Source organism: Panthera leo, chromosome F3, assembly GCF_018350215.1.
Source record: "Panthera leo isolate Ple1 chromosome F3, P.leo_Ple1_pat1.1, whole genome shotgun sequence".
NCBI lineage: Eukaryota > Metazoa > Chordata > Mammalia > Carnivora > Felidae > Panthera > Panthera leo.
Genome location: NC_056696.1, coordinates 11,380,369 through 11,406,368, shown reverse-complemented (window position 1 = coordinate 11,406,368; position 26,000 = coordinate 11,380,369). Strand labels below are relative to the sequence as shown.

The following is a 26,000-nucleotide window of genomic DNA, read 5'->3' as shown; positions in this document are numbered from 1 at the left end:
TATCATGGGTGGATACGGAGGCAAAAGATCCATAATTGTTTTTCTCATTCTCTCCATGTCAGTCTATGGCAGATCTTTCCAGACCTTTCTTGAATGCCAGCTTTCAAGAGGGCTTAGCTCTCAGGCTCCATGGCACCAGATGATCTACTTAATCTCATTTCATCTTTTTATTTAAACACTTTTTAAAATGTTTATTGACTTTTAAGAGAGAGACAGAGAGAGTGCGAGTGGGGGAGGTGGAGAGAGAGAGAGAGAGAGAGAGAGAGAGAGAGAGAGAGAATCTGAAGCAGGCTCCAGGCTCGGAGTTGTCAGCACAGAGCCCGACGCGGGGCTCGAACCCACAAACCACGAGATGATGACCTGAGCTGAAGTCTGACGCGAAATAGACTGAGCCACCCAGGTGCCCCTCGTTTTGTCTTTTTAAACTCCACAGATAGGCAGGTATGAGGATGCCTATTTTACGTAAGAATAAACTGACATTCGGAAAGGTTATATAACTCCGCAGGGTCCCAAAGATTAGCCAGTGCCAGAGTCAATGCAAGTTCAAATAAAAATAGTAATAACCAGGTATTTCATTAGATAAGTCTAAAATACTCTGGAGAACAAACCGCTTTCAACTCCTTCAGCATCTGGCTTTCTGGCGACCTAGACTCTGAGAGGAGCTTCAGCTTCCGGTTTTTGACCAAGTAAAGCATCTATCCCGTAGGAATATTAAGGCATCCATTAACTTTTTCCCTCCCCATTATCCCGTCTGTCCCCGAAGACAAGCTGGGTGTTTGGCAAGTGCAAGATAGTAAATTATTGCTCCCACAGTGCCAATCTGTAGATAAGGGAATAATTAATGCATTCCTCAAAGCAGATGGATTCCAGAGGAATTCAAATCCTGCTCCGGGGGCAGCATCAGTTTGTGCTGGAGTCTGGTGAACTGGACTTTGTAAATTCTGACCTGATTCTTTTCCTGCCCTGTTTTCTTCCTCCCTTCCTCCTCGCTCCAGGTCGCCCGTTTGCTTCAACTTTTCTTCCCCTTATTAAGACTGCTGCGTAGAAAACGCCAGGAGGCTAGGGACGGCACAGAACGTGGGGAGTGAAGAAGGGGGAAAAGGAACATTACGAAAAGGAAATGCTCTGTCCTCTGAATGGGCAGCGCTCTGGTCTGCGCGTTGTAACGATTGCTCCTCGGCCTTGTGGTTCACGGGCGAGCAGAGCAACACTGTAGGGATCTGTTTACATCCACCCTCTCACTCTCGAGGGCTGCGGGTTCCTCAAAGGCCGGCCTCCAGGTCGATTCCCTGGGATGTGTCCAGGGCTCGGCGCGGCGCCTGGCGCCCGGCAGCTGTCCCTAGACGTCGGGTGGGTGAAGGAAAGGTGGGCCGGAAAGGGAAGGCCAGCGGGAGTGCAGGGCGAGCCTGGAGGAGGAGGGGGAGGAGAACGGGGCTGTGCGGAACCCACGGGGGAGAATCCGAAAGTAGGAGTGCGATGGAGAGGGAGATGGAAAAGGGGACGTCCCAACGGCTGAAACTGGGACGGAGGGACGGGGTCAGGGAGGGCCCGCGTCGGGGCCACCGGAGCGAAGCGGGGCGAGCCGAGAGGGTGAGGGCGAGACAAAGAGCGGCGGGCGAGGCCGGCCGTGGGAAGGGACGGGAAGAAGTGGCCGCGAGGGCGGGCGGCCGCCGAGCCGGGGGCGCGGGGCTGGGGAGGGGCGCGCCGGGGCGGGGAGGGGCGGCGGCGCGGGCGCGGGCGCGGGGGGCCGCGGGGGGCCGCGGGGGGCGGGGCGGCGCGGCGGAGGAGGGGCGGGAGCGCCGCAAAGTTACTTGGCCTGCGCCCGCCCGGGTCCGCGTGCTGGTGGCGGGGCGGCGGGAGGAGCGAAGCGGGGCTCGGCGGCCTGAAACCCGAAACCTCCAGTCCGCGAGCGCGGCCGGGAGGAAGGAAGCGGCGGCGGCGGCGGCGGCCGCCGAGGCGGGAGGCGGCCGGGCCGGGCCCTGAGCGGCGGCGGAGGCGGCGCGGTGAGCCCGGCGCGGGGCGCGGGGCGGCGGGGCGGGCGGGCCCGAGCGGGACTGAGTTCCGGGCGGGGCGGGCGGGCACGCGCGCGCGCGCGCGCGCGGGGGCGCGACGGGGAGGGTCTCTACGCCCCTTCCCCCACGCCTCCCCGCCCCCACGGCGCTCTCCTTTCTCCGCGCCCCCCCCCCCGGCGGGTGGGAGCTGTGCTCCCGGCCGCGCTCCGCCAGCGGGTGGGGAGCCGGAGCTCTTTGTGGGAAGATCTTGGGGGCGCGTCCCTGCCCTGCGGCCGGGGGCTTCGGACTGGCTCTGCTCCCGGCCCGCCCCTTTTCTGCAGCGCCGCCCGCAGCCCCCTGGTACGACCCCCTGGAGGGGAGGGCATCCGTGCGTGCCCGGGACCCGGCCCGGAGGGGCTCCAGGCGGCGGGCTCACTCCTCCCTCGGGGATAGGCGTGGGGGGCTAAGCGGCGTCGTCCCCCTTTTGGAATCCGTGAGGACCAGGTGAGTCCCACCCTCCCAGTCGGGCTCAGGGCTGTGTGTCCCCGAGCCTGGGCGGGAGGCGCGCTCAGAAGTCGCCGGGCCGACCTTGGAGCGGCGCGATGGGCGCCTCCGCCGCCCCCACATCTGCCAGACCGAGAGTCGGTTAGCTTTGGGGGGACTTGGCCAGCCTCCTGGGCCAGACCTCAGCCCCGTGCAACCTCTTGACAAAGGCGTGGGAGATGAGAATGTCCGTTGGGGAACTGGGATGCTCTGGTGCGCTCCCGAGAGGTCTGCTTTCCAGTAACCACACGGCCGTGCGTTGGCATGACTTTGTATCGCATCTCTGTGGCTATTTTTGTTCGCTGTTGTACCTTTCATCCGTTTTTGCGAAGTGCTTTCCAAAGAAGGTCATTTGATCTTCCTCCCTGTGAAGTCGGGAGGTGGGGTGGTTTTGGAGGGAAAGGACCTCAGTGCCTTGATGTGTCCAATGGGGATGATGGTAACGACAGGCACGCCTATCTCAGCGTGTTCCTGGCTGGGGAGGATATCCCCGGGCCTCCTCCCCAGCCCGGCAGCGACCAGTTCAGTCCAGCCTTCCTCCCTGTCCCTGAAAATGAGCTGCCGGGGGCTACTGCATGGGGAAAAAGTGACTTTCCCTTACTGCAGCCATGAGACAGGTGAGGAGAGGCATTTCCCAGAGCTCAAGGCAGAAAGAGGAGGCAGGAGGGACCTCAGATCACACAGCCACGGGCTCTTCATCCACCTTTCTTTAAAACTGGGATTTGTGTCACCCCTTTCTGTCACTTCTCCCACAGCTCCCCTCTTGTTCTAGTCCACACCTATCTTATTTTGTAGTTGTAAGCTGTTTATAAGCACGATCGTATACACTTTTTTAAAATTTCATTCACTTAACAGCCCTGTGAAGTGCTATCAGCCCATTTTATAGGTGGAGAAACAGACTCAAGAGAGCTAAGTACTTGGCCCAGCAACAAGGAGCCAGAATCAAACTCAGGTTTTTTGACTTGGCAGTACTTTTAATGTCGACTCCGTCATCCAGGTGGGTCCTCGAACTCAGGACTTCTCCCTGTCCCAAAGCTCCACCGCCACGGCGGCGAGGAGATTAGGGACCCCCTCAAAGAGAGACCCGCTTGGCATTTTAGGAGCTAAATCCACGACCTCATGTACTCATATCCTTCTCTTTGCGTTGCAGCCCTGCATGGTGGGGGTATCAGAGACGAAGGAGGACCGTGTCGTCAGAGGGGTTGAGCTCTTTGTTTGGGTTCCGTGAAAGACAGCATGGGCTGAACTGGAACTGACCTACATGTCCGCCAAAGGAGGTAGGGTTCTGTAGTGTAAACTCTGCTGCGGGCTGGGCCAGTCAGGAGGCCTGCCTGTAGAGGAGGGCAGGCAGGCAGGTGGGCTGGTGGGGGGCACGCCTCCCCGTGAAGAGACAGCTCCAGCCCCTTGTTGCTTCACCTGAATTTGGGGGAGGAAGCTGTAAATTGTTACGGAAAAGGATCTCATGTTTTTAAAGCTAGTAACGAATTCAAACCCCTTTTCAAAATACGCAGGGCAAGCAGATTATAGGTGCCGGCTGGTGTTTGCCTGCAGACTGCCAGCCGACAGCTTCTGGGTTGGACCTTAGGAAGAAGTTGCTGTCATTCTAAGAAGCGATGAAGCGTGGCTGGAGTGGGGGGGGGGGGGGTGGGGGGGCTGTCTTCTAGCTGTTTTCCTTTGAGAATCAAAAAAAGAAACGACAACAGAACTGGAGGTAGCCAGCAGGGCTGGCTGGAGTTTGGAGGGAGGACTGACTTAATGACTCAGCCCCTCATTCGTTCAGCCAGTGTCAGTCTCCTTGGAGTCTAGTCTTACGCCAAGAGAATGCTTGCAACTTGCTCGCTACCTGTTTCTGTGGCCAGTTATGGGCGCAGCAGGCGTTCAGGGCAGATGCGTTCGGGGAAGCTGGGAGCCTAAAGGAAGGCGTTTTCTCTGTGATGGGGGGTAAGACATGAAGGGGGCACGTTCGGTGGTGTGTGTGTTTTTCACTCAAGTAACCGGTGAGAGAGCCCTGTATCCAGAGCACAATCTGAAGTCAGCCTGCCACTTAAAAACTGGCGTCCCTGGGTGAATAATAGAAAGCATATCGGGGCGCCTGGGTGGCTCGGTCGGTTGAGCATCTGACTTCGGCTCGGATCACGATCTCGCGGTCCGTGAGTTCGAGCCCCGCGTCGGGCTCTGGGCTGATGGCTCAGAGCCTGGAGCCTGCTTCCGATTCTGTGTCTCCCTCTCTCTCTGCCCCTCCCCCGTTCATGCTCTGTCTCTCTTTATCTCAAAAATAAATAAAAACGTTAAAAAAATTTTTTTTTAAAAATAGAAAGCATATCTAGAGTGTGGTAGCTTTTTCATAAACATGAGTCATTATGAAAGATTTTTTAAAATATAGATGTGTATAGGAAAATAAAATATAGGACGTGTATAGGAAAATAAAGTTCCCTCCACTCCCTCTCCTCACCTCAGAGGTAACCACCGCAAATGTATTATTTTCTAGGCCTTCTTCAGGGCCTAAGTATATGCCCCCCGAGTCTGGAAATCCGGGTGAATATGCAATACATTGTTTATTGATACTTATATATTTTTTTAAGTTTATTTATTTTGAGAGACAGAGAGCAGGAGAGACGGAGAGGGAGAGAGAATCCCAGGCGGGCTCGAGGCAGGGATCGAACTCATGAACTGTGAGACCGTGGCCTGAGCCGAACCGAGAGTCAGACGCTTAACTGACTGAGCTACCCAGGCACCCCCCACCCATGTCTGTCCCCGAATGCAGCGTGAGCCCCCCCCGCACTTCCTGGAGGGAGCTCGGCCCCTCCCGGCTGGGTCCCGGGCACACACCGGGGGTTGTACAAGGGGGCTGCGGGCAGCGCTGGAGAAATGGGTCCAGCGGGGAGAAGGGCCTGTCCAAAGCCTCTGGCCGCAGGGCAGGGATGCACCCCCAAGATCTTGTGTACACGGGAGTATTTCTGGATAAAACCTATTCCTACAAGTGAAGCTGGTGAAGGTATGTTACTTTAAACGTTTATTTAAGCAAAATTCCCTTTGTTTATTGGGATCTGGAGATGGTGCAGACAAGAGATTGAATTTATTTACTAACTTTTAGGTTTACTCGTTTGGGGATGGGTAGTATTTGGGGTACTGTATTTGGGGATAGGTAGTATTTCTAAAGCACGACATTCGGGGCGCCTGGGTGGCGCAGTCGGTTAAGCGTCCGACTTCAGCCAGGTCACGATCTCGCGGTCCGTGAGTTCGAGCCCCGCGTCAGGCTCTGGGCTGATGGCTCGGAGCCCGGAGCCTGTTTCCAATTCTGTGTCTCCCTCTCTCTCTGACCCTCCCCCGTTCATGCTCTGTCTCTCTCTGTCCCAAAAATAAAATAAAAAACGTTGAAAAAAAAAATTAAAAAAAAAAAACAAAAACAATAAAGCACGACATTCAAAGGGTATAAAAGGGTAGTATCTCCGTCCTATCTCAGCCCTCTCTTTCCCTATTTTGGATATAATGAATTTTGCCAGTTTTTGTGTATTCATCTAGAGTTAGCCTATGCATCTGTAGGCAAATAAAATGTGTCTTGTGTTTTCTCCCTCTAAAAGAAAAAAATACGGTAGCATACAATATACCCTATTCTGCTTATGGTCTGAAAACAAAGCAAAACAAAACCTATGTCTTCGAGATCATTCCGTACCAAAGTTCTGTGCATTTTAGGTTTTCCCAAGCTTACACTGAAAAAAAGCTTAGTCAATTTACACTCCTTCAAACTGCCCGTGAAATCCTTTTCAGTTTTTCTGTTGAATTGTTTGTGATCTCATCAGTTTTTGAGGCTGTCTCTAAATCCTGGACTTTCTTTTCTTGTTAATAAATCAGATATTTTGCCTTTTATGTTTTCCTCCCTAGCTTTACGTAACTGTACCTTTGTGCAGAAGTGATGACTTTTTACATGATTGGGTCTGAATCACTTTTCTGTGACCCCCCCCTCCCAAGTTTTTTGTTTTGCTTAGGAAGTCCTCTCCAATCGCAAGACTAACTTCTTACGTTTTCTTTTTCCTCTCTGTTCTCTTTGCTTTTTTTTTTTTTCCCTCATTTAACACTATTTTAAAGTATTGTGTCTTTCCTATTCCCTTTTTTTTCAGGTTCCCTCCTCACTGACACCAGGGAAGACAGGGTTTGAATTTGCCTGTGAGCCTCGTTAGCCAATGTGGCATCCCTCTTGTCTTTCGTTTTTAGAGGGATCATTTTCATCGAGCGTTAAGGACGAGCTCTTCACTAGGCGGGGGAAGAGGGAGAGCTCTTCACTAGGCGGGGGAAGAGGGAGAATGGGCATTCCGACAGCGGACACGTTTCCGTGCAAAATCAGGGGAGCGAGGTACAGCAGTGGGTATATTTGGAGAACCGTGAGTGAGCGATTCAGGAGGGCCTCAGTGGAGGGCGTGTCCGTGATAGGTTCTGCAGGTGACCCAGCCTGGCATGGCGTGACCAGGCTGGTTAGGAGTCAGCTGGTCCAGCAACACTGGAAGGTGGGAAGGAGATGAGATAGAAATGTCCGGTAGTCATCGAGGGCAAAGATAGCGAGGCCCTGGGCCGGGGTAATGACAGTGGCCGATGAAGTTGTGAGTCAGAATTTAGGGAGGCACTACGTGTCCGTGACGGGGAACGGAAGTGACCAGCACGCGTTGCTTTACATACGGCATCTCACTGACACCTAGCAAGCCCGTATGAAAGAAGATCCAAGGCTCAGAAATGTCCATGAATCTCCCCCAGGTCCCGTGGCTCGTGTCAGTCGGGGCCTTAGCCCCATCAGGATTACCTAGCAAGAGTACTCTCTGATGCCCTGGGTTTCTGTCTTGAGTGCTTGGGGCGGGTGGTGATGTTTTTTCTAGGGTAGTGAAAAACACGAGGAATAGCATATGGAGGTGGTAGAAACGGTAGGAGCAGAGAGGACGAATTCCATTTTGCACATGTTCTTGCTGAGGTGCCTGGGTGTGGCAGGAAGGGAGTATGGGAGAAAACACCTACTAGGCGGGTGGATATGAATCTGGAGCTCTGAAGAGCGATATAGATGGAGATTTCGGAGTCATCCCTGTTTACGGGGGTATAGAGAGCGCGTACAGAGAGAGAGGAGGTCTCAGGCGGGACTCTTCCTTCTACAAGTGGTGGAAAATCAATTCACACTGGCTTAAGCAGAAAGGAAAGTTATTGGCTCACATCACCAAAAAGCTCAAGAGTGGGGGCGCCTGGGTGACTCAGTTGGTCGAGCATCTGGCCCTTGATTTTGGCGCAGGTCATGATCCCGGGGTTGTGGGATTGAGCCCCGTGTCGGGCTCCTTGCCGAGCATGGAGTCTGCTTCGGGTTCTGTCTCTTTCTCTGTCCTTCCCTGCCCTCAAAACAAACAAACAAACAAACAAACAAACTTAAAAAAAAGCTCCAGAGTGTATCTGACTTCAGGCCTGGGTTCCAGGTTCAAATGATTTCATCAGGACTCACTTTCTTACCTGCTCTGGTCTCAGGCTCCCCGCTCACGATGGCTAGGGGGTGATGCCAGTGCGAATCCCGCGGGAGAGGGCAGCTGTCTGTCTCCCAGCTACCCCACCACCAGGCCCGTACGTCTCACAAACCGAGTCATAAAGTGGGTCAGAGGGGTTTGGAATGTGCTGATGGGCGAGGCATAAATTGTGTCACGTCCATGAAGACACATGAACTCCGGGTCTGGAAAGGGTGACTCTGCAGAGGAAACTCAGGGGCAACCCCCGGAGCAAAGGGAGCAGTTGATTTCCTCTGCAGACGGAGAAGGAGTGGCCCCTGGGCAGTAGTAGTGACACGGGTAGGGCGACTGCAGGTCAGTAAGCCTGGAAAGGAATAGAAGGAGGGAGAAGCAGGAGAGAGCGGCAGCGGGGGAGGGGGGCGTCTCAGAGGAAAATGACTTAGTCGAAGGCATCAGGTGCTGGGGGAGTTCAAGGAAGGACCCGTTGAATTTGGCGAGGAGGTCATCCTTGTCCAAAGCAAGACAGTCATTTATTTTTATATTTTATTTTTATTTTTGAGACAGAGAGACAGAGCATGAGTGGGGGAGGGGGAGAGAGAGAGAGAGAAAGAGAGAGAGAGAGGCACAGACTCTGAAGCAGGCTCCAGGCTCTGAGCTGTCAGCACAGAGCCCAAGCAGGGCTCGAACTCCAGAATGGCGAGATCATGACCTAGGCGGAAGTCAGACGCTCAACTGACTGACTGAGCCACCCAGGCGCCCCAAGACAGTCATTTATTTTACACTTGACTACGCCTGCCTTCTAGAGGATTCCTATTCCTGCCTGTCTCCTGCACTCCCCACCCAGTCCCGGGACGGCCAGGAAGGGCAGAGGTGTGGTGAGGGCAGTCAGGACATCCAGGCTCTGCCAGTAATTACATATGTGACTGAGCTTTGGTTTCATCGTCTGTAAGATAACACGGCTGTGCCGGGTTGCTCCTGTGGCCGCTCCTAGCTCTGAAAGGTTGGAGATAAACGCATCTGCTCATTTCAGACCGCTTCGTTACCATAACCCTTGTCCAAGCCTTCACCTGTTACCTGGGCTAACCGGTGTCCCTGCCTCTGTGCTCGCCCTACATCTGTTCTTTACCCTGTAGCAAGAGTGGTCCTTTAAAACAGGTCAGTCACATCCCTCCAGGGGCCTCCGTCACACATGGGCTCTCATCCATAGTCCTCACCACGGCCACGGAGTCCTCAGTAGTCTGCCCCTTACTGGGTAGTCTGCATGCCTTAAAGCTCATTCTGCCTCAGGGCCTTTGCACAGGCCCTTCCCTAGCCTGAAATTCCTTTGCACTGTTTTCTGTTCTGATCAGATGTCACCTGGAGAGACTTTCTGACTACCCACTCCCAGCCCAGTCACCCATTCCTTCTTCTTTCCCCTGGTAGCTTTCTTCATGGCACCTGGCACCATCTGGAATTATTTTGTATATTCATTGTCTATTTGTTTACCGTTTGTGTCCCCTTCCCTGTGAAGCTCGCACAAAGCTATACCCCACACAAAGCTCCAGGAGAGGAGAGATTTTAGTACCTTGCTCTGTGCTGTGTCCCTGTGCTGTGTCCCAGCTTGGCACAGAGTAGGTATTCAGGAAACCTTCTTAGGGGTGGCTGAGTGAGGGCTGGGAAGGGGGAAGCAGGCAGTGCCCAGGAACCAGCAGCAGCATGGTAAGGGTGGGAGGGGACATCCTTTATTCAGCAGGGCTATCTGTGATGGCATGTGTCTCAGATATGGTCAGCAGAAAAAAAGGATTCAGAAATGATATTACTTTAAAACATGTAAAAATTGGGGCGCCTGTGTGGCTCAGTCAGTTCAGGGTCTGACTTCGGCTTAGGTCATGATCTTGCTGTTTCGAGTTCGAGCCCCGCGTCGGGCTCTGTGCTACAGCTCGGAGCCCGGATCCTGCTTCGGGTTCGGTGTCTCCCTCTCTCTCTTCCCCTCCCCTGCTCACGCTCTGTCTCCCTCAAAAATAAATAAACATCAAAAAATTTTTTTACACATTCAGAAATAACATTCTCAATTTTAGCGGTATGAGTTTAGCTAGTGTGCTGGGCTCCGGGAGGATTACGAATAAAACAAATGATCGAGAGTAAAAACCAATTAACGTGATACCATTGTTTCTCTTGTGATGGAAGTAATCTTACCCTTATTCCCTGCATAGTTTTCATCTCTTCTTCTTGGAGCGCACATGCACACGCGTGTGTGTGTGTGTGTGCGTGCGTATGTGTGTGTGTTTTAGGGAGAGAGTTGTTTTATTTTCCTTCGATCTGTTCGTCAAGTACATGCAGTAAACCCAAAGTACTGCGGTGGAACAGGATTTCTCAGGCTCCGTGCTGTCGACGTCTTGGGCTGGGTAATTCTTTGTTGTGGGGGCTGCCCTCTGCATCAGGGGGTCTTTAGCAGTGTCCTTGGCCTTACATGCCAGAGCTGTCCCCTGAGATGTGACACCCAAAAATGTCCCTGGGCATTTCCAGAGACTCCTCCCTGGGGTGGGAGGGGAGGCAGAGCGCCCTTCCTTTGAGAAACACTGATGTAAAATATTGGAGTAGTGATTGCGTTTGATTGTTACCTAGAGTCTTCTGTGTGGGCATTTTCAGACCTTCCCCAGCCATCCTGACACTCCCTTAAAAAATGAGATTTTCTCTTTCAGGGTAGGGTGCTGTGCATGGAACCTCAGCTGAGGGCCCGCCACCCCGACTCAGCCGGGGCACTCGCATTGCTAGTCACTGAAGCGACTCCGGCTGGGCAGGAGCCCCCCCTCCTGCAGTGATGGAGCAGTCAGGTTCAAGTCCTGAAGCCCTGAGCACCGTCCCCGTGGAGCCCCAGCCATTTCCATTTGCAGTGCGTCCTTTGTCCTGTGTGTCATCCACTTAAGCGGTCAAGTGAAATGTCTTAGGCGGTCCTTAAAATTTGAAGGGGAGAGAAAAGAATGGAGTCTTCTTTTCGTATCTTAAGTAGCTTAAACATTTTTTGAGTTTTATTCCCTGACAGCCAGGCCACTACCTGCTTTCACAGGTTTCCACGTACATTGCTTTTTCCTCGTACGAAATGACCCCCCAGTAAGTCCAGTGACTGTCCGTCACCACACACAGTTACTCACTATATTCCCTATGCTGCACATTACATCTCAGTGACTTACTTCTTCTGTGACTAGAAGTTTGTGCCCCTTAATCCCCTTCGCCTGTTTCGCCGGCCCCTCCAGCCTCCCCGCCCTGCTAGCCCACGGTTTCCCGTCTGAGTCTGTTTCTGCTTCGTGGGTGTGTGTTGTTTTGCTTTTAGATTGCACGTAGAAGTGAAGTTCTGTGACCTTTTCTTTCTCTGACTTAGCTCATGTAGCGTAATGCCCTCTGCGTCCATCCATGTTGTCTCAAACGGCAAGATGTCATTCTTTTTTACGGCGGAGCACTCTTCCGTTATTTCTGTATGTGCTGTGTCTTCCTTACCCCATTCATCGGTGGGTGGCCGCTTGGGCGCTTCTGTATCTTGCCTCTTGCAAATAATGCTACAGTCAACGTAAAGGTGCGCAGTTCTCTTTGAATTGGTGTTTCCGTCTTCTTCAGGTAAATGCCCCAAAGTGGAATTGCCGGATCGTGTAGTAGTGCGATTTTTATTTTTTGAGGACCCCCCCCCCGCCTCCCGCCGCCCCATACTGTTTTCCATAGTGGCCGCATCAGTTTATATTCCCACCCACAGGGTGCGAGGTTTCCCGTATTTCCACACTCCTCGCCAGCGCCTGTTTTTGTCTTCTTGATAACTAACCGTTCTGAAGGGTGTGAGGCGATCGCTCCTTGTGGTTTTGATTTGCTCTGATGCTGAGTGACGCCGAGCATCTTTTCACGTGCCTCTTGCCGTCCGGCTGTCATCTGCAGAATAATGTCTGCTCCAGTCCTTTGCCCGTTTTGTAATCAGGCTGTTTGGTTTTTTGACGTTAAGCTGTGTCTGTGTATTTCGGATATGAAGCCCTTAATGATTTGCAACTAGGATTGCTGTGGGTTGCCTTGTTGATGGTTTCCTTCCGTGTGCAGAAGCTTTTTAGTGTGGTGTAGCCCCATGTAGTTAACTTCAGTTGTTCTTGGCCTGAGGTGACTGCTTTAGGAAGCTACTGCTTATTACATGTAGGGGATGAATCACTGGATTCTACTCCTGAAATCGTTATTGCACTGTATGCTAACTAACTTGGATGTAAATTAAAAAATTAATACATTACGGGGCGCCTGAGTGGCTCAACCGGTTGAGCGTCCGACTTCGTTCGGCTCACATCATGATCTCACGGTTCGTGAGTTCCAGCCCCCGCATCGGGCTCTGGGCTGACAGCTCAGAGCCTGGAGCCCGCGTCAGATTCTGTGTCTCCCTCTGTCTGCCCCTCCGCTGTTTGCACTCTGTCTCTCGCATTGTCTCAAAAGTAAATAAACATCAAAAAAAAAAAAAAAACAATTAAAAAAAAAAAAGATACTGCTTAGACTAGCATGAAAGAACTTACTGCCTGTGTTTCCTTCTAAGAGTTTTTACGTTTCGGTTTTAGGTTTCGGTTCTTACATTTATGTCCTTAATCCATTGGGTCCATTTTAGGATTCGTTGTTTTAGTTCTGTGAAAGATGACATTGCTTTTTTTTTTTTCCTGTAGTATTTTGATGGAGATTGCATTGAATCTCTAGATTGTTTGGGTGGCATGGATGTTTTAACAGTGTTAATTCTTCCAGTCCGTGAGCATGGTACATCTCTACATTTATTTGTGTCATCTGAAGATGATTCTTTCATCAGTGTTTTATCGTTTTTGGGGTAAAGGTCTTTCAGCTCCTTGGTTAAATTTATTCTGAGGTATTTTATTGTTTTTGATGCAGTTATAAATGGGATTTTGTTTTTAAATGTTGTATTTATTTTTGAGAGAGAGAGAGAGTGCAAGCAGGGGAGGGGCAGAGGGAGAGAGGGAGACCCAGAATCCAAAGCAGGCTCCAGGCTCTGAGCTGTCAGCACAGAGCCCGACGCGGGGCTCGAACTCACGAACCGCAAGATCATGACCCGGGCCGAAGTCGGACGCTCAACCGACTGAACCACTCAGGCGCCCCTAAATGGGATTTTTTTTTTTAAGTTCCCTTTTTGATAGCTCATTATTAGTGTATAGAAATGCACCTGACTTCTGTATGTTAATTTGTATCCTGCGAATTTACTGAATTTATTAGTTTTAATAGTTTTTTGGTGGAGGGGTGCCTGGGTGGCTCAGTCAGTTAAGCATCTGACTTTGGCTCAGGTCAGGATCTCATGGTTTGTGAATTCCAAGGCCCGCATCAGGCTCTGCGCTGATAGCTCAGAGCCTGCTTGGGCTTCTCTCTCTCTCCCTCTCTCTGCCCTTCCCTGACTTGTGCTTTCTCTCTCTTTCTCAAAATAAATAAATCAACTTAAAAAAATATTTTTTTTGGTGGAGTCTTAAGAGCTTTCTATATATAGTATCATGTCATCTGCCAATAGTGAGTTTTACCTTTTCCTTTTCAATTTGAATGCCTTTTATTTCTTTCCATTGCCTAGCTGCTGTGGCTAGGTCATACATTCCTCTGGACGATCACATAAAGTAGGTTAATTCTACTGTCTCTTTCCTCATGGAGAATTTCAGGCTCAGAGAGGTTAGGAGACATGCACATGGTCATGTGAAATTCAAACCTAGGTTTCGTCAGGATTCCAGAAATGATTTTTTCTACTGAATATCAGATCGAAGTAGATATTAAAGAGTAGGGGGTATATAAAATATTTTCTCCCACATGCAAAGTGCTGTTGGGAATACAAAGGGGAAACTGAAGAAGAATTAATAAGCTTCCTGGAGGAGGAAGACTCCTTACCTAAAATGAAAACTCGTGTTAAGACAGGCATGTCTGAGAGGATAACGAACGTGTAAAAGGAAAACTTGACATGGTAAGAGGTAGGAAGGGTCACTGTGAGGGTGGAATGTTCCAGAAAGGTTTTTTTCAGAATTTTGCTCTTGATGTAGATGGACCTTGAGCTAGATGTTATTCACGTAAGTGGCAGTGAGGAGGTCAGGGGCCTGGAATGGGTTATCGTAGTGATCTCCAAGCTTTTCCAGGGTGCGTGGATCCACCTCCCCTGCCCCCACCTAAAAAAAAAAAAAAAGTTTATTATTTTGAGAGAGAGGGAGAGAGAATCCCACCCGACCCAGGGCTTGATCCCAAGAACCGTGAGATCTTGACCTGAGCTGAAATCAAGAGTCAGATGCCTGAGCCACCCAGGAGCCCCGATCTGCCTCCCCTTTTAATATCACTTCAGCTGGAGAACACGTGTTGCTTCAAATACAAAAAGTTGCTTTGAATCAATAACTATGTGAAAACGAATTTTAATTGTATTGACCACAGTAGCACCTATAGACATTTGAAGCATAATAGTTCACGTGTGTGCGAGACATTATTTATTTGGTCCACAGTTAACTGCCACCTGCAGTTTGGGAATTCATGACTTAGAGGATGTGTGATAGGATAGTTTATAGAGGAAATAAAAGTTAAAGAATCAAGGTAGCCAAGAACAAGTAACACTCTGCCTTGTTTTACAGGCCTGTGCAGATATCTTCTGCACATGTACCTGTAGTCTCTTCAAAAGGTTCTTACTTTCTAAGCTTGGCCTTTTGGAAATTGTTAGACGTCCAGTATACATTTAACTGCTACATCCAGCGTTCTGGTGGCATAAAATTCAGTGGGGCTCAACAACCTTAGCTTTTAAATTCAGCAGTTTCCCTCTTACTACTTAAAAAATACTAAAATTAGATACTGAGCTCTGAGCTGTTTCAGGGGTCCCTGTTTTTCTGGAACATGCTAGAGTTACCTAAGCCGTATACATACAGTTCTTACGTTACTTACATCGTAGAGTGTTGAGAAGTAGAAAATCACCTGTCCCCAAAGGCACAGGAGGAAATGACGTATATGTATGACAGAGGCCTTAGTTGGAGATCTTTGCACTGACGCGCTCCCCCGAGATGTTATTTGCTCTTGCAGAATATTTGCAGACTTTTAATAAGCTAGACGAGGAAAACTGTAGTTAAGTATACTTTGTGTAGGAAAAGGGGAAGCAGAAAGTTGAAAAAAGTTGCAGAGAAAGTGTAAGAAGGAAGTAGAGAATTTAAAGGCGCATCTGGTGTAAGAGGATATACCCTTACCTCACCTAACTGGAGGGAATCACTGTATTTCTGATCCTGCATCGATGGCTCACGGTGGAAATTCACCTGCTGAGTCACTGGGCGAGTGTAACAGTCTTCCCTGAGGTTTCAGAAGAAGGCAGTTGCATTAGAATTGATCTCTAAGGTCTTTTCCAAATCAAAATTCCATTTATCTTGGTACTTAATGGCCTTGCGCCATCGTCATGAAAATTACTATGTTTCGTGTCCTTTGTTTTAAAATATACAGAAACGTATGCTAGATTTTCATAATTTTGCTTAAAGGTTTAAAATAAAGAGTTTTGCTATTTTAAGGTGAAAAAAGCCCCATCAATTCATAAAACTCAGCTATCCAACATGAGGCATTTCCAAGGATTAGCTCAGCTTTTAAAAGTGCCCTTTTGGAAGAGAACTTTTTTTTTTTTTAATTTAAAAAAAAATTTTTTTTTAAACATTTTTATTTATTTTTGAGACAGGGAGAGACAGAGCATGAACAGGGGAGGGTCAGAGAGAGGGAGACACAGAATCTGAAACAGGCTCCAGGCTCTGAGCCGTCAGCACAGAGCCTGACGCGGGGCTCAAACTCACGGACCGTGAGATCATGACCTGAGCCGAAGTCGGCCGCTCAACCGACTGAGCCACCCAGGCGCCCCTGGAAGCAAACTTTTTAGTGGAGGCCCTCTCTTCCTACTGCTTAGAGTCTTTGACTCTGTATAGAGTTATCATGGAAAAGGGCGAACGAGTTAGGATCACTGTGGGGTCGAGGGGAAGGGGACGGGGCAGGTGGGAGAAGACGACGGACAGATGGACGAAGACCCCACGGCACCAGTTCTTACCAGCAATCGGATTGCACCGTAACATTCACGCACAGCAGGGTTTGCCTTCCTCTACGTCTCTCTTCTCACCTTTGACCTACGTGTCAAGTTGGCGTTGCTCTACGTGGTGTGCAGGGGAGACTATACTACAAGGACTTAACCAAAAAGTGGTTGACTGGCATGCCTGCCTGGGCACAGAGGCCTCGCAGTTCGGTATGTGGTTTGGGCCACAAACTGATTGCATTGGGACTTCCAGCTACCTGGTCAGAAGGTGGCTGCCTCACTTGTGAGCATCGGGTTTGAGTTCCAGTCGGGAGGGAGGGGAAAGGAAAAAGGGCGGGAGCCATAGCTGGGTCTGTCCCCCAGGAAGTGGATAGCCTTTGGCCACGTTGTAGACATTTGTTGATTGAAACTGGGTCTGATGGCCGCTCAGGCTGTGTACAGGGAGTCTGTTTTCGTGGGCACGTTTAGTGCCCCGTGTCAAGTGAGAGTTGTGTTGAGAGGGGAAAGGGGGTATCGACTGGATAATGAATAGTGGCTGCTGTGTCTACAGAGCCAGAAATGCCTGCTGTGCCAGGATGCCCAGTGTCCCGTGGCTCATTCATATATTCAGTTATTTATCACGTATATTGTGTACCTGTTCGTTGTCAGTCACTGTTCTGGATGCCAGTGAAGAAATTTGTAGGCCAGAATTCCTTGCACTCACGGAGCATACAGTTTCGTGGGAGAGAAAGGCATTAACAGATTAACGAGTATGTACATACATGTGCACTAAGGAGAAAAAGTAAGGAAGAGAATGGGGCCACAGAGTATGGGAGAGGGGTATGAAAGGTAGTGTGGGGGTGGGAATGCCATGCCAAAAAGGTGATTGAAGTTAAGACTTCGAGTGGGAGAGCAACCTACAAAGAACTCTGGGCTGAGGGCATTCCGGGCATAGGAAGCAGCAAGTACAAAGGCCCTGAGGTAGATGCATGCTTGATGTGTCTGTGAAATAGTGAGGAAGCCAGTGTGGTTGGAGTGGGTGTAAAAAGCGATTTTTATTATGAGGTTGGAGCAGTAAGGGAGAGCCGGATCACGTAGGAAACTGTGGGGCATGTTCTCAGTGATCTGGGGATCCTTTTTGGCGTTCTGAATAAAGCCGTGGCTTGGTCATTTGTTCTGACCTCTGTTTGAACAGGCTCATCTGGGGACTGTGTTGAGAATGGGGGCAGTGGCAGACGCAGGTAGGCCAGCGAGGAAGCTATTTTAGTAATCCCGAGAAGATACAACAAAGCCTGGGCGGGAGTGATGGTAGCAGAGATAGTCAGACATAGTTGAATTCTAGAAACATTTCAAAATTGGAGCCCGTAGATTTGTTCATGAACCAGATAGGAGAAGCGAGAGAAGGTGAGGAGTCAGGAGTGACTCCCAGGTTTAGGGCCTGGGAGGATGGGGGAACCACAACAGGAGATGAGGAGGAATGTGGAAAGGGCAGGTCTGAGAGATTTGAAGTCTGGTTTCGGACGTGCTAGGCTTGCCATGCCCGTGACGTCCGACTGGAGCTGTCGAGTAGCCAGTTGGGTGTATTGAGTCAGGAGCTCTGGGGAGTGGCATTGGTGCCTCTCTGCCTGAGCAGGGGATCGTGACCAGACCTTTGGCCCAGCACAGCCACCTCTGGCCGCAGCGTCAGGTAAGAGGAGCAGCCTCGGGTGTCCTGACCTGGGGGGACCCAGCTTCGCCTCCCGGAGCTGCCGGGATCCCAGCTCCAGGCAGGGTGGCCGTGGGCCAGTGCTGTGGAGGCTTTCCCGAGCCTGCCCTGGAAAAGCTGGCGTGTCTGCCCTTGTCCCCCCCCCCCCCCCCCCCCCCCCCCCCCGCCCCCGGGGGGAATCTGTGGTGCAGGCCGGGGTGGCCGGTGGCCTGGCAGAGGAGAGACCGCTGCCTTGTGTCCAGCTGGGCGTCTCTCTGGTCGGGTCGTGCTCCACCTTCAGGCTCCTGAATGTTTTGCCCAGAGCTGTGGTGAAACCGCTGCTGCTTCCTCTCCCTAAAGCGCTTTTCTCTCGGGACCTAGGACTCTCCCCTGGGGAGTTGTCTTCGTCGCGGCTTCAGCTGGCTGTTGGCCAACTTTCCGGGAGGCTGCGATGGACCGTCCCCCGTCCGTGTTGACCGGGAGATGCTGGCGGCGTTCGGGGTTGCCGACGGCGGCCTGGGAGGGAGGCCAGTGGCCCTTTGAAAGGACTCAGCTGACAGTGTGTGGCTCCGAGTCCAAGTTGGCTTAGTACGCGGTGTGCCTCACAGTCTCCAACGTGCGCGACCCAAACGGCCGCAGAGGAGTCTGAGGAGCACGAAGCTGAGTTTTGTTTCACCGTGTGCTCTGGGGAGGGTGCAGCGCGACGGGCGCGTGCCTTTAGTGCATCCGGCCGCGGAAGTGGCCGCCGGAAGTGGCCGCCGGAAGTGGCCGCCGGGGCGAGGAGCTCGTGAGGAGTCACCCGCCCACGGCCCACGCCCCCTGCTGCCTGGAGGTTACTCTGGACGCCGCCTACGGCCCTCCTCCTTGTCACCGTCATCATCATCACCGGCTGAAGATAGCCGCTGCCTCCTTCGCTTGGTGACTCTCCACACCCTGTGGGGAGAGGAGTTCAAGAGAAGCAACCCCGATAAATAGGTTCTTCCCTGTCTTTATTGTGCTAAGCACATCTCCCGTGCACGTGCCGTCGTGGCCATTTTCAAGTGCGCGATTCAGCGGTATGGACTGCCATCACGTTGGGCACCCGTTCCTGCCACCCGTCCCCAGAACGCTCCTCGTCTTGTAAAACTAACCCCATTCACCAGCTTCCTCCCTCCCCCGGCTCCTGGCATCCGCCATTCTGCCTTCTGGCTGTAATTTCGACTACTGCGAGCACCTCGTGTAAGTGGAACCATGCGTATTTGCCCTTGCGTGACTGACTGGCTTATTTCACTCAGCATAGGGCCCTCCAGGTTCCCCCGTGCGGGAGCCTGTGTCAGAGCCTCCTTCTGGAGGCTAACAGTCCATCATGTGGGTATACCGTGGGTTGCTTGTCAAGTCATCAGTCAGGGCCGACTTGGGCTGCTTCACATTTTAGCTGGTGTGCATCATGCTGCTAGGAACACGGGTGTACGAGTATCTCTTAGAGACCTTGCTTTTTTAATTTTTTATTTTTTTTAACATATATTTATTTTTGAGAAGAGAGAGACAGAGCATATGCGGGGGAGGAGAGAGAAAGAAGGAGACACAGAATCTGAAACGGGCTCCAGGCTCTGAGCCATCAGCACAGAGCCCGACGCGGGGCTCGAACCCATGGACTGTGAGATCATGACCTGAGCCGAAGTCAGACGCGTAACCAACTGAGCCACCCAGGCACCCCTATCATTTTACATTCCCACCAGTGGTGCAGAAGGGCTCTAATTTCTCCATGTCCTCACCCAGACTTGTTATTTTCTGTTTTTGTTTTTTTTTCCCCTTATAGTAGCCATTTTATGAGTATGAGGTGGTATCTCCTTGTCGTCTTATTTACTCTTGATGATGCTCAGTGATGCTGAGCATCTTTCATGTGTCTGTTGGCCATTTATATATCTTCTTTGGACATGGGATGTTTTTGGTTGTGGCTGAATTTTAGGAGTTCTTAATATAGTCTAGATATTAATCCCTAATCAGATACGTGATTTGCGAATGTTTTGTCTCATTCTGTGGGTTGCCTTTTTATTCTGTGGACAGTATCCTTGGATGTACAGATTTTTAAATCTTCATGAAGTCCAGTTTGTCTGTTTTTTTCTTTCTGCCTGTGCCTTTGATGTCGCATCCGAGAAATCATTGCCAAATTCCATGTCGTGACTTGGTATATTTTTTTGTTTGTTCTTTAGGCTTCAGTCTCCCGCTGCCCCATTTACCTGTTTGGTTCCTTTCCTCTTTCAATAAAGTTATTAGACCAGTAGATCAGGAACATATCTTAGATTTAGTACATCTTTATTCACCCATACCACAAACGGGGAGAGCATTCCGTGTAGAGGACAGGCAGAAGCAAAGAGGATGGGAAACGAGAGCACACAGCATAGCTGGCTGGAACGGAAGGCCCGTGAAGGGGTTGGTGGGTCAGAAATCTGGAATGTAGATGAGGCCATGCCATGCCGAAGCTTCTCCTGGGCTAAGTGGATGGATGGATGGCAGACGGTAGTCTCACAGCCACAGGACCAAGTTTACTACTTATTGTTCTCTTGAACTAGGCCCTTAACCTTTCTGAGCCTCAGTTTCCCCGTTTTATCTATTTAACAAACACTGATGTGGTTCCAGACACTATTCTGAGCACCGTACAAGTATGAACTCATTGACTTCTCCCACCAACCTTGTGAGGCAGATGCCTGAGCGAGAGTATTATCCCCATTTTACAGAAGGGGAAGCCGGTGCCCAGAGAGTTTAAGTAACATGTCAAGGTCACGGAGCCAGTAAGTAGTGGAGCTGGGATTTGAACCCAGGCCCTCTAGTTCCAGAGTTCATGCTTTTAACCATATGTTTCGCTGCCTCTCTGAAATGGGGAGAAGAGTAATTCCTCCCTCTAAAAGTTACCCAGGAGATCTAATGAGATGATGCAGGTGAGGACACATTGTATGTTGCACAGGGTTTTGCAAACACTGTTTATTATTAGCTAAAAATAATCAAGCAACACTCTGGAAATGGATGTGATTCTCAAGCGTATTGGGAGAAAGGGACGGATCAAGGACCAAGCCTCGGGGAAGGTCTGTGCTGAGGAACAAGAAATTGGTTTTGGAAAGACATCAGGCAGACTCACTGTTGACCCCTGTGGACAGGATCACAGTCGGTGAAGAACCCCAGCTCCAGCCTTCCAGTCTCTACAGACGACTGTTGTGAAGGACAGTGAGGCGCTCAGGGGGATAATGTCCATGCAGAGGGGACCAAAGCCAGGTCTTTCCCGCTGGCAAACCAAGAGCTCGGTCGGGGACTGAGAACGTAAGGTCGTTTGGGGTTCTGACTGTAGCTTTTTTTTTTCCTCCTTCTGCTGGTGCAGAAAAAGTGCTCGTGCATTTTCCCAAGCAGACCACAGCTCAGGCCTGCTTTACATGCGAAGTGAGAGATGTTGAACCAGGACATTCCTGGGTTTGGGGTGCCCTTGTGGGGACAAGGGCCGAGTGCCCTGTGCGTGGTAATAAGACTCTGGGCTGGCTGTGCGGGCATCCCTGTCCCCACAGAGGCCAAGTTGCTGCACCTGCTGTGTTCGGGACACTTTTCATGTGAGTGCCAGGGAGGGGAGGAGGAGACCCCGGGATCTTGTGATCTCTCTCTGGCTCTCAGCGAGGTGTGTGGTCTGGTTTATAGGTTGGAGGGGTGGGGGCTTACTGTCTATCTCTGTTACTTTGTGCACCGCAAGGTAGTCATTAGAACCTTCTTCCCGTCTCCCCCTCCGGCTGGTGATTGATGTGTAAAAAGTGCTGGGAGGTGCTGACCTGAAGAGCCCCTGAGAGAGCTGCCGAAATAGCACGACAGTGACCTCGCCTGGGCTTGTTTGAAGTGGTGTTTAGGAAATACTCCTTTGTTGTTGTTTTTTAAAAAACTTTTTGATGTTTGTTTATTTCTGAGAGAGAAACAGAGCGTGGGCGGGGGAGGGGCAGAGAGGGAGGGAGACATGGCATCCGAAGCCGGCTCCGAGCTTTGAGCCATCAGCACCGACCCCGACGCGGGGGCTCGAACTCGCAACCTGTGTGCTCATGACCCGAGCCGGAGTTGGGCGCTCAATCCACTGAGCGCCCCCGGTGCCCCAGCATTGAATTTCTTTAGGAGAGGGCATCTGGCGGTCCCAGCTTCCAGGCTGCTCAGGCTCTTCATAAAGGTGGGTGGCTGTGGAGGAGAGCGGGAACCACTCCCGCTCGGGTATATTTAAGAATGTCAGAAGAGAACCTTCTGCCTTATGCTGAAAGAAACTATCTTTCTAGAGAAGACTTCTGGGGAGGACGGATGTGTCTTGTCATGTCCAGCAGCCCCTTGTTAGACAGGTGTCAAGAGAACTGCCACCTTCCGATCACCATGGTCTCCCAGCACCCACCTGAGCCTGGGCCCGTTGTCTCCGGGCTCTCCAGCGTCCCTTTGGTGGCCTCACTTCTAAGCGGCGCTGGGGGGTGGGGGGGGGCAGGGAAGGCCTCCCTTTCTTTGTAGCGGCTTGTGGACTGGGCCACGCATCTCCTGATCCCAAAGAGGCGGCACGCTGGGGGTGCCCTACGACAGTCCATGGCACCGGTGGCCGCGGGGCTGCAGCAGGAAGGAAAGGATAAGGTGTTAAGAAGGAGGCCGAGGTAGGCAGAGCTGTGCCCGAGGAGTCGGCCTAACCTTGAAGAAGAGAAGGTTCCTGGTACCGATGTCCGAAAAGGTGGGGGTCTTGCCATTTTGTGTGCGGATCGTGGCGGATCAGAGTATTAGTTGGGATTCTCGAAGTTGCAGGTGTCAGAAACCCAGCCCACTTAGCCTCACGGGAGGAGAAAGGGCACCTGAGAGAAGGAGAGGATTCGGAATCTCAGGTTACTGGGCCAGCACGCGTGGCCGGGCTCACAGCGTTCTCTCCCCCCCTTCCCCGTGCCTCCCTCTCTTGCTGTCATTCCCTCAGCTCTGCTCACGGTGCCACACGCGGCCGCCACCGCAGCCGCCCCGGCCCGCGTCCCGTCAGCCTCCCAACCCGTGGGAGCGAGTCTGTCCTTGAGCTGTTCCAGCCAGAGTCCTGGGGCACGTGGCCGTGGCTAAAACGTGCAGGAAGGGTCCTTTCCCACAGTGAAATCAGCAGGCTCCTCAGGCGCTCCCACGAGCGCGCAGCTGGACCTCGCTCGTCCACATGCTGCTCCGGGCGCTTGGTAGAAATCGGCGGAAACTTGCCCGGACCTCGCCGTAACCGTGAGGAAGATCGTCTTCTTACAGATGAGGAACAGAAGTTGACTGAGCTCATGGGCCTAAGAAGTAGAGTTGCTGGGCTTCAAACCCAGGCAGTTTGGCTTAGTGTCTATACACTTAACCCCCAGGCCACGTCGTCTTTTTCTGGCAAGTTCAGGGCAACTGCAGTCTGGGCAGGAAGGACGCCCACTGCAAATTGATGAAAATCAGAGTTCTAGGTAAGAATCTGAGGGGAGACCGTTAACCTCCTAACTTGCACTGGGGCGCCTGGGTGGCTCAGTCGGTTGGGCATCCGACTTCGGCTCAGGTCATGATCTCCCTGCTCATGAGTTCGAGCCCCGCGTCCAGCTCACAGAGCCTGGAGCCCGCTTCGGATTCCGTCTCCATCTCTCTGCCCCTCCCCTGCTCGCACTCTGCTCTCTCACTCTCTCTCTCTCTCTCTAATATAAAAAATAAAACATAAAAAAATTTAAATATCCAAATTTGCACAAACAAGAGAGAGAACCCACCCTTACATTGTAGTAATTCTGTTTTTGCAAATCAAGGTACTTCTAGAATTCTTTCGTGGAAATTACCATGCAAACCAGTTTATAAAACACAATAGATACCTGACTCAGTATTCTGTAAGGTTGCCTTGTTGTTGTTTTTTAATATTTTTCACATTTATTTATTTTGAGAGAAAGAATGAGTGCGTGCACAAGTGGGGGAAGGGCAGAGAGAGAGGGAGACACAGAATCTGAAGTGGGTTCCAGGCTCCGAGCCGTCAGCACAGAGCCCGACGTGGAGCTCCAACCCACGAGCAGTGAGATCATGACCTGAGCCAAAGTCGGACAGTTAACCGACTGAGCCGCCCAGATTTGGTTGCCTTGTGTTTAAAAAAAAATTTTTTTTTTTTTTAGTGTTTATTTATTATTGACAGAGAGAGAGAGACAGAGCGTGAGTAGGAGAGGGGCAGAGATAGAGGGAGACACAGAATCCGAAACGGGCTCCAGGCTCCGAGCTGTCAGCACAGAGCCCGACGGGGGGCTTGAACTCACAGACCGCGAGATCATGACCTGAGCTGAAGTCGGGACGCTCAACCGACTGAGCCACCCAGGCGCCCCTTGGTTGCCTGTTTTTTAAGCCAAAATGATACTGATCGCTCGCTTCAGTGTCAAGATCTGGCTTTGAATGACCCGAAGCCGTTGCCAGCAGTCTAGTCCAGCAGGCCGTTCACCGTCCCTGGGAATGGCCAAGAGGACCGAGGTGGTTCGGAAGGAGGAAGGGCCATGCCGCACTGAGCCACGGCGGAGGAGACAGGTGAGCCTTCCCTGGTGACCTGAGAGGGCGAGCTCTCAGCCCGGAGTAACCTCTGACAGGTTTGATAGAACCCCAGTCACGTGACGCTCGGGCTGTCTCTGGGAGTCGCAGCACAGGGCAGGACCCAGGGAGTGTGGGAGTGCTGACGCCCCTGTGGGTCTGGCGGCAGGGGGGCCCGCAGAGCCGAGATGTGAGTCACGCGCCCATTTCCTTCCATTCCATGGGCCCCGGCTTGTCAGGCCCTGGGTAAGCCGGCCGCCTGCCAGGACGCCCTCTCTCTGGGTCGTGAAAGGTGCCCCCCTGGGAGATTTGCCGGGGCTTGTGCCTCCCCACTGCGGCTTGGGCCCCGCAGCCCTTCTCTGGGCCTCTGGTTCACGAGTGAGCCAGCCTGGGGCCACTGGGGGGGGAACAAGGGCAAGTGGAACTTCATTCGCTTTTTCCCTTCTCTTTTGGATCGGAACTTTTGCGTCCTGTTTTTATGCTCTTAGTGGTTACCTTCGCACTGTTGGCACTCGTATTTGACCTCATGATAACAGAACTTCAGCAGCTAGTCATTCGTGTACCGATAATGATTGAGTTTCCCTACCGTGTGCCAGGCACTTGTCCGGGTGCTGGGGAGACAGCCGGAACCAAAATTTCTGCCCCGAGTACCTACCCACCTGGACTATTTCTACTCTAACCATGCCTTTAAGAGCTTCCATTTTGCTTTGCATTTTCATTTCAGCCTGTTTTCAAAAGCTTCCAAATTAGCTGTTTGTATAAGATTTATTGTTGCCGTTTGACTTTTTAAATTAAAAAAAAAAATTTTTTTTTTTCAGTTGTTATTTAGATTTAGCCGTATAGTTACCAGTTTCTTTTCTAACAGTTAGTTGCTTCTTGCGCCCTGCCCCTTAGTTTTGGATTTGGGTTCCTTCATGAAATGTGTCTTTAAGTGGATCTTTCAGTCAGGGACTGTTAGTAAACATTCAGGTTTTGTTTGCTTCAAAGTAGATTGTGCCCTCTCTTGAATGATAATGTAGAACTTTAGCGCAAGAGTTCTTTTCCTCAGCACTTGACAGAGAGCGTTTCGTGGTTTTCTGGCCTCTATTTTCTGTTTTCTTCGAAAGAAGAGGCTGCTGTTTATCTAGTTGGTACTACTTTAAATTTCTTTAATGTTTATTTTTGAGAGAGCGAGAGAGCGAGAGAGAGACCAAATGCAAGCAGGGGAGGGGCAGAGGGAGAGAGGGAGACACAGAATCCGAAACAGGCTCCAGGCTCTGAGCTGTCCGCACAGAGCCGGACGTAGGACCCGAACTCTGGAACGGCGAGATCATGATCCTAGGCAAAGTTGGACGCTTAACAGACTGAGCCACACAGGTGCCCCTAATTGTTACTTCTTTATAGAAAAATTTGCTTTTACTGTTTTTCTCTGTATCTTGGTGTTTGACATTTTTCACTGTGATGTGCCTTGTGCAGACTTTTTTCTGATTTACTCTTGGAATTTGATATGCCCTTTCATTCTGAGGACTCGTATGTTTCTTTAACTCTAGAAAATGTTCAGTCATATCTTTAAATACTGTGTAGGTAGACCCAACCCACTGTAAATTGGATGCTTTTGACTCAAGTAACGGAAGCCTCAATGAAAATAGACCTCAAAGTCATTTTAAGAAATGTGTTATTTCACATTAAGTAGATTCAGATACATTATTAAAATGTATATTTCACATAACAAGAGGCCAGGATGCAGTGACTTGAGCATCTGTTAATCCAGCAGCCCAAGGGTCCAGCTCTCTGCTGACTTAGCGTCTGAGGACGCCAAGATGGCTGCCTTTGCTCTGTCT

The 26,000-nt window shown here is 51.1% G+C and overlaps 1 protein-coding gene across 4 annotated transcripts in view; it reads left to right on the top strand.

Moving 5' to 3' along the window:
* Nucleotides 1-2,264: 2,264 nt before the first annotated feature.
* GPR161 (G protein-coupled receptor 161) overlaps nt 2,265-26,000 on the top strand; it is a 47,912-nt gene continuing 24,176 nt past the window's right edge. Inside the window, exons 1-2 of one of the 4 annotated variants that reach the window (XM_042925391.1) lie at nt 2,265-2,495; nt 3,685-3,811. In XM_042925391.1, the coding sequence (XP_042781325.1) occupies nt 3,796-3,811 (16 nt within the window). In that variant the 5' untranslated portion in view covers nt 2,265-2,495; nt 3,685-3,795. Of the gene's footprint in view, nt 2,496-3,107; nt 3,532-3,684; nt 3,812-18,688; nt 18,883-26,000 lie in introns of those variants that run through there. The other 3 variants (XM_042925390.1, XM_042925393.1, XM_042925392.1) reach the window with 3 other exon arrangements.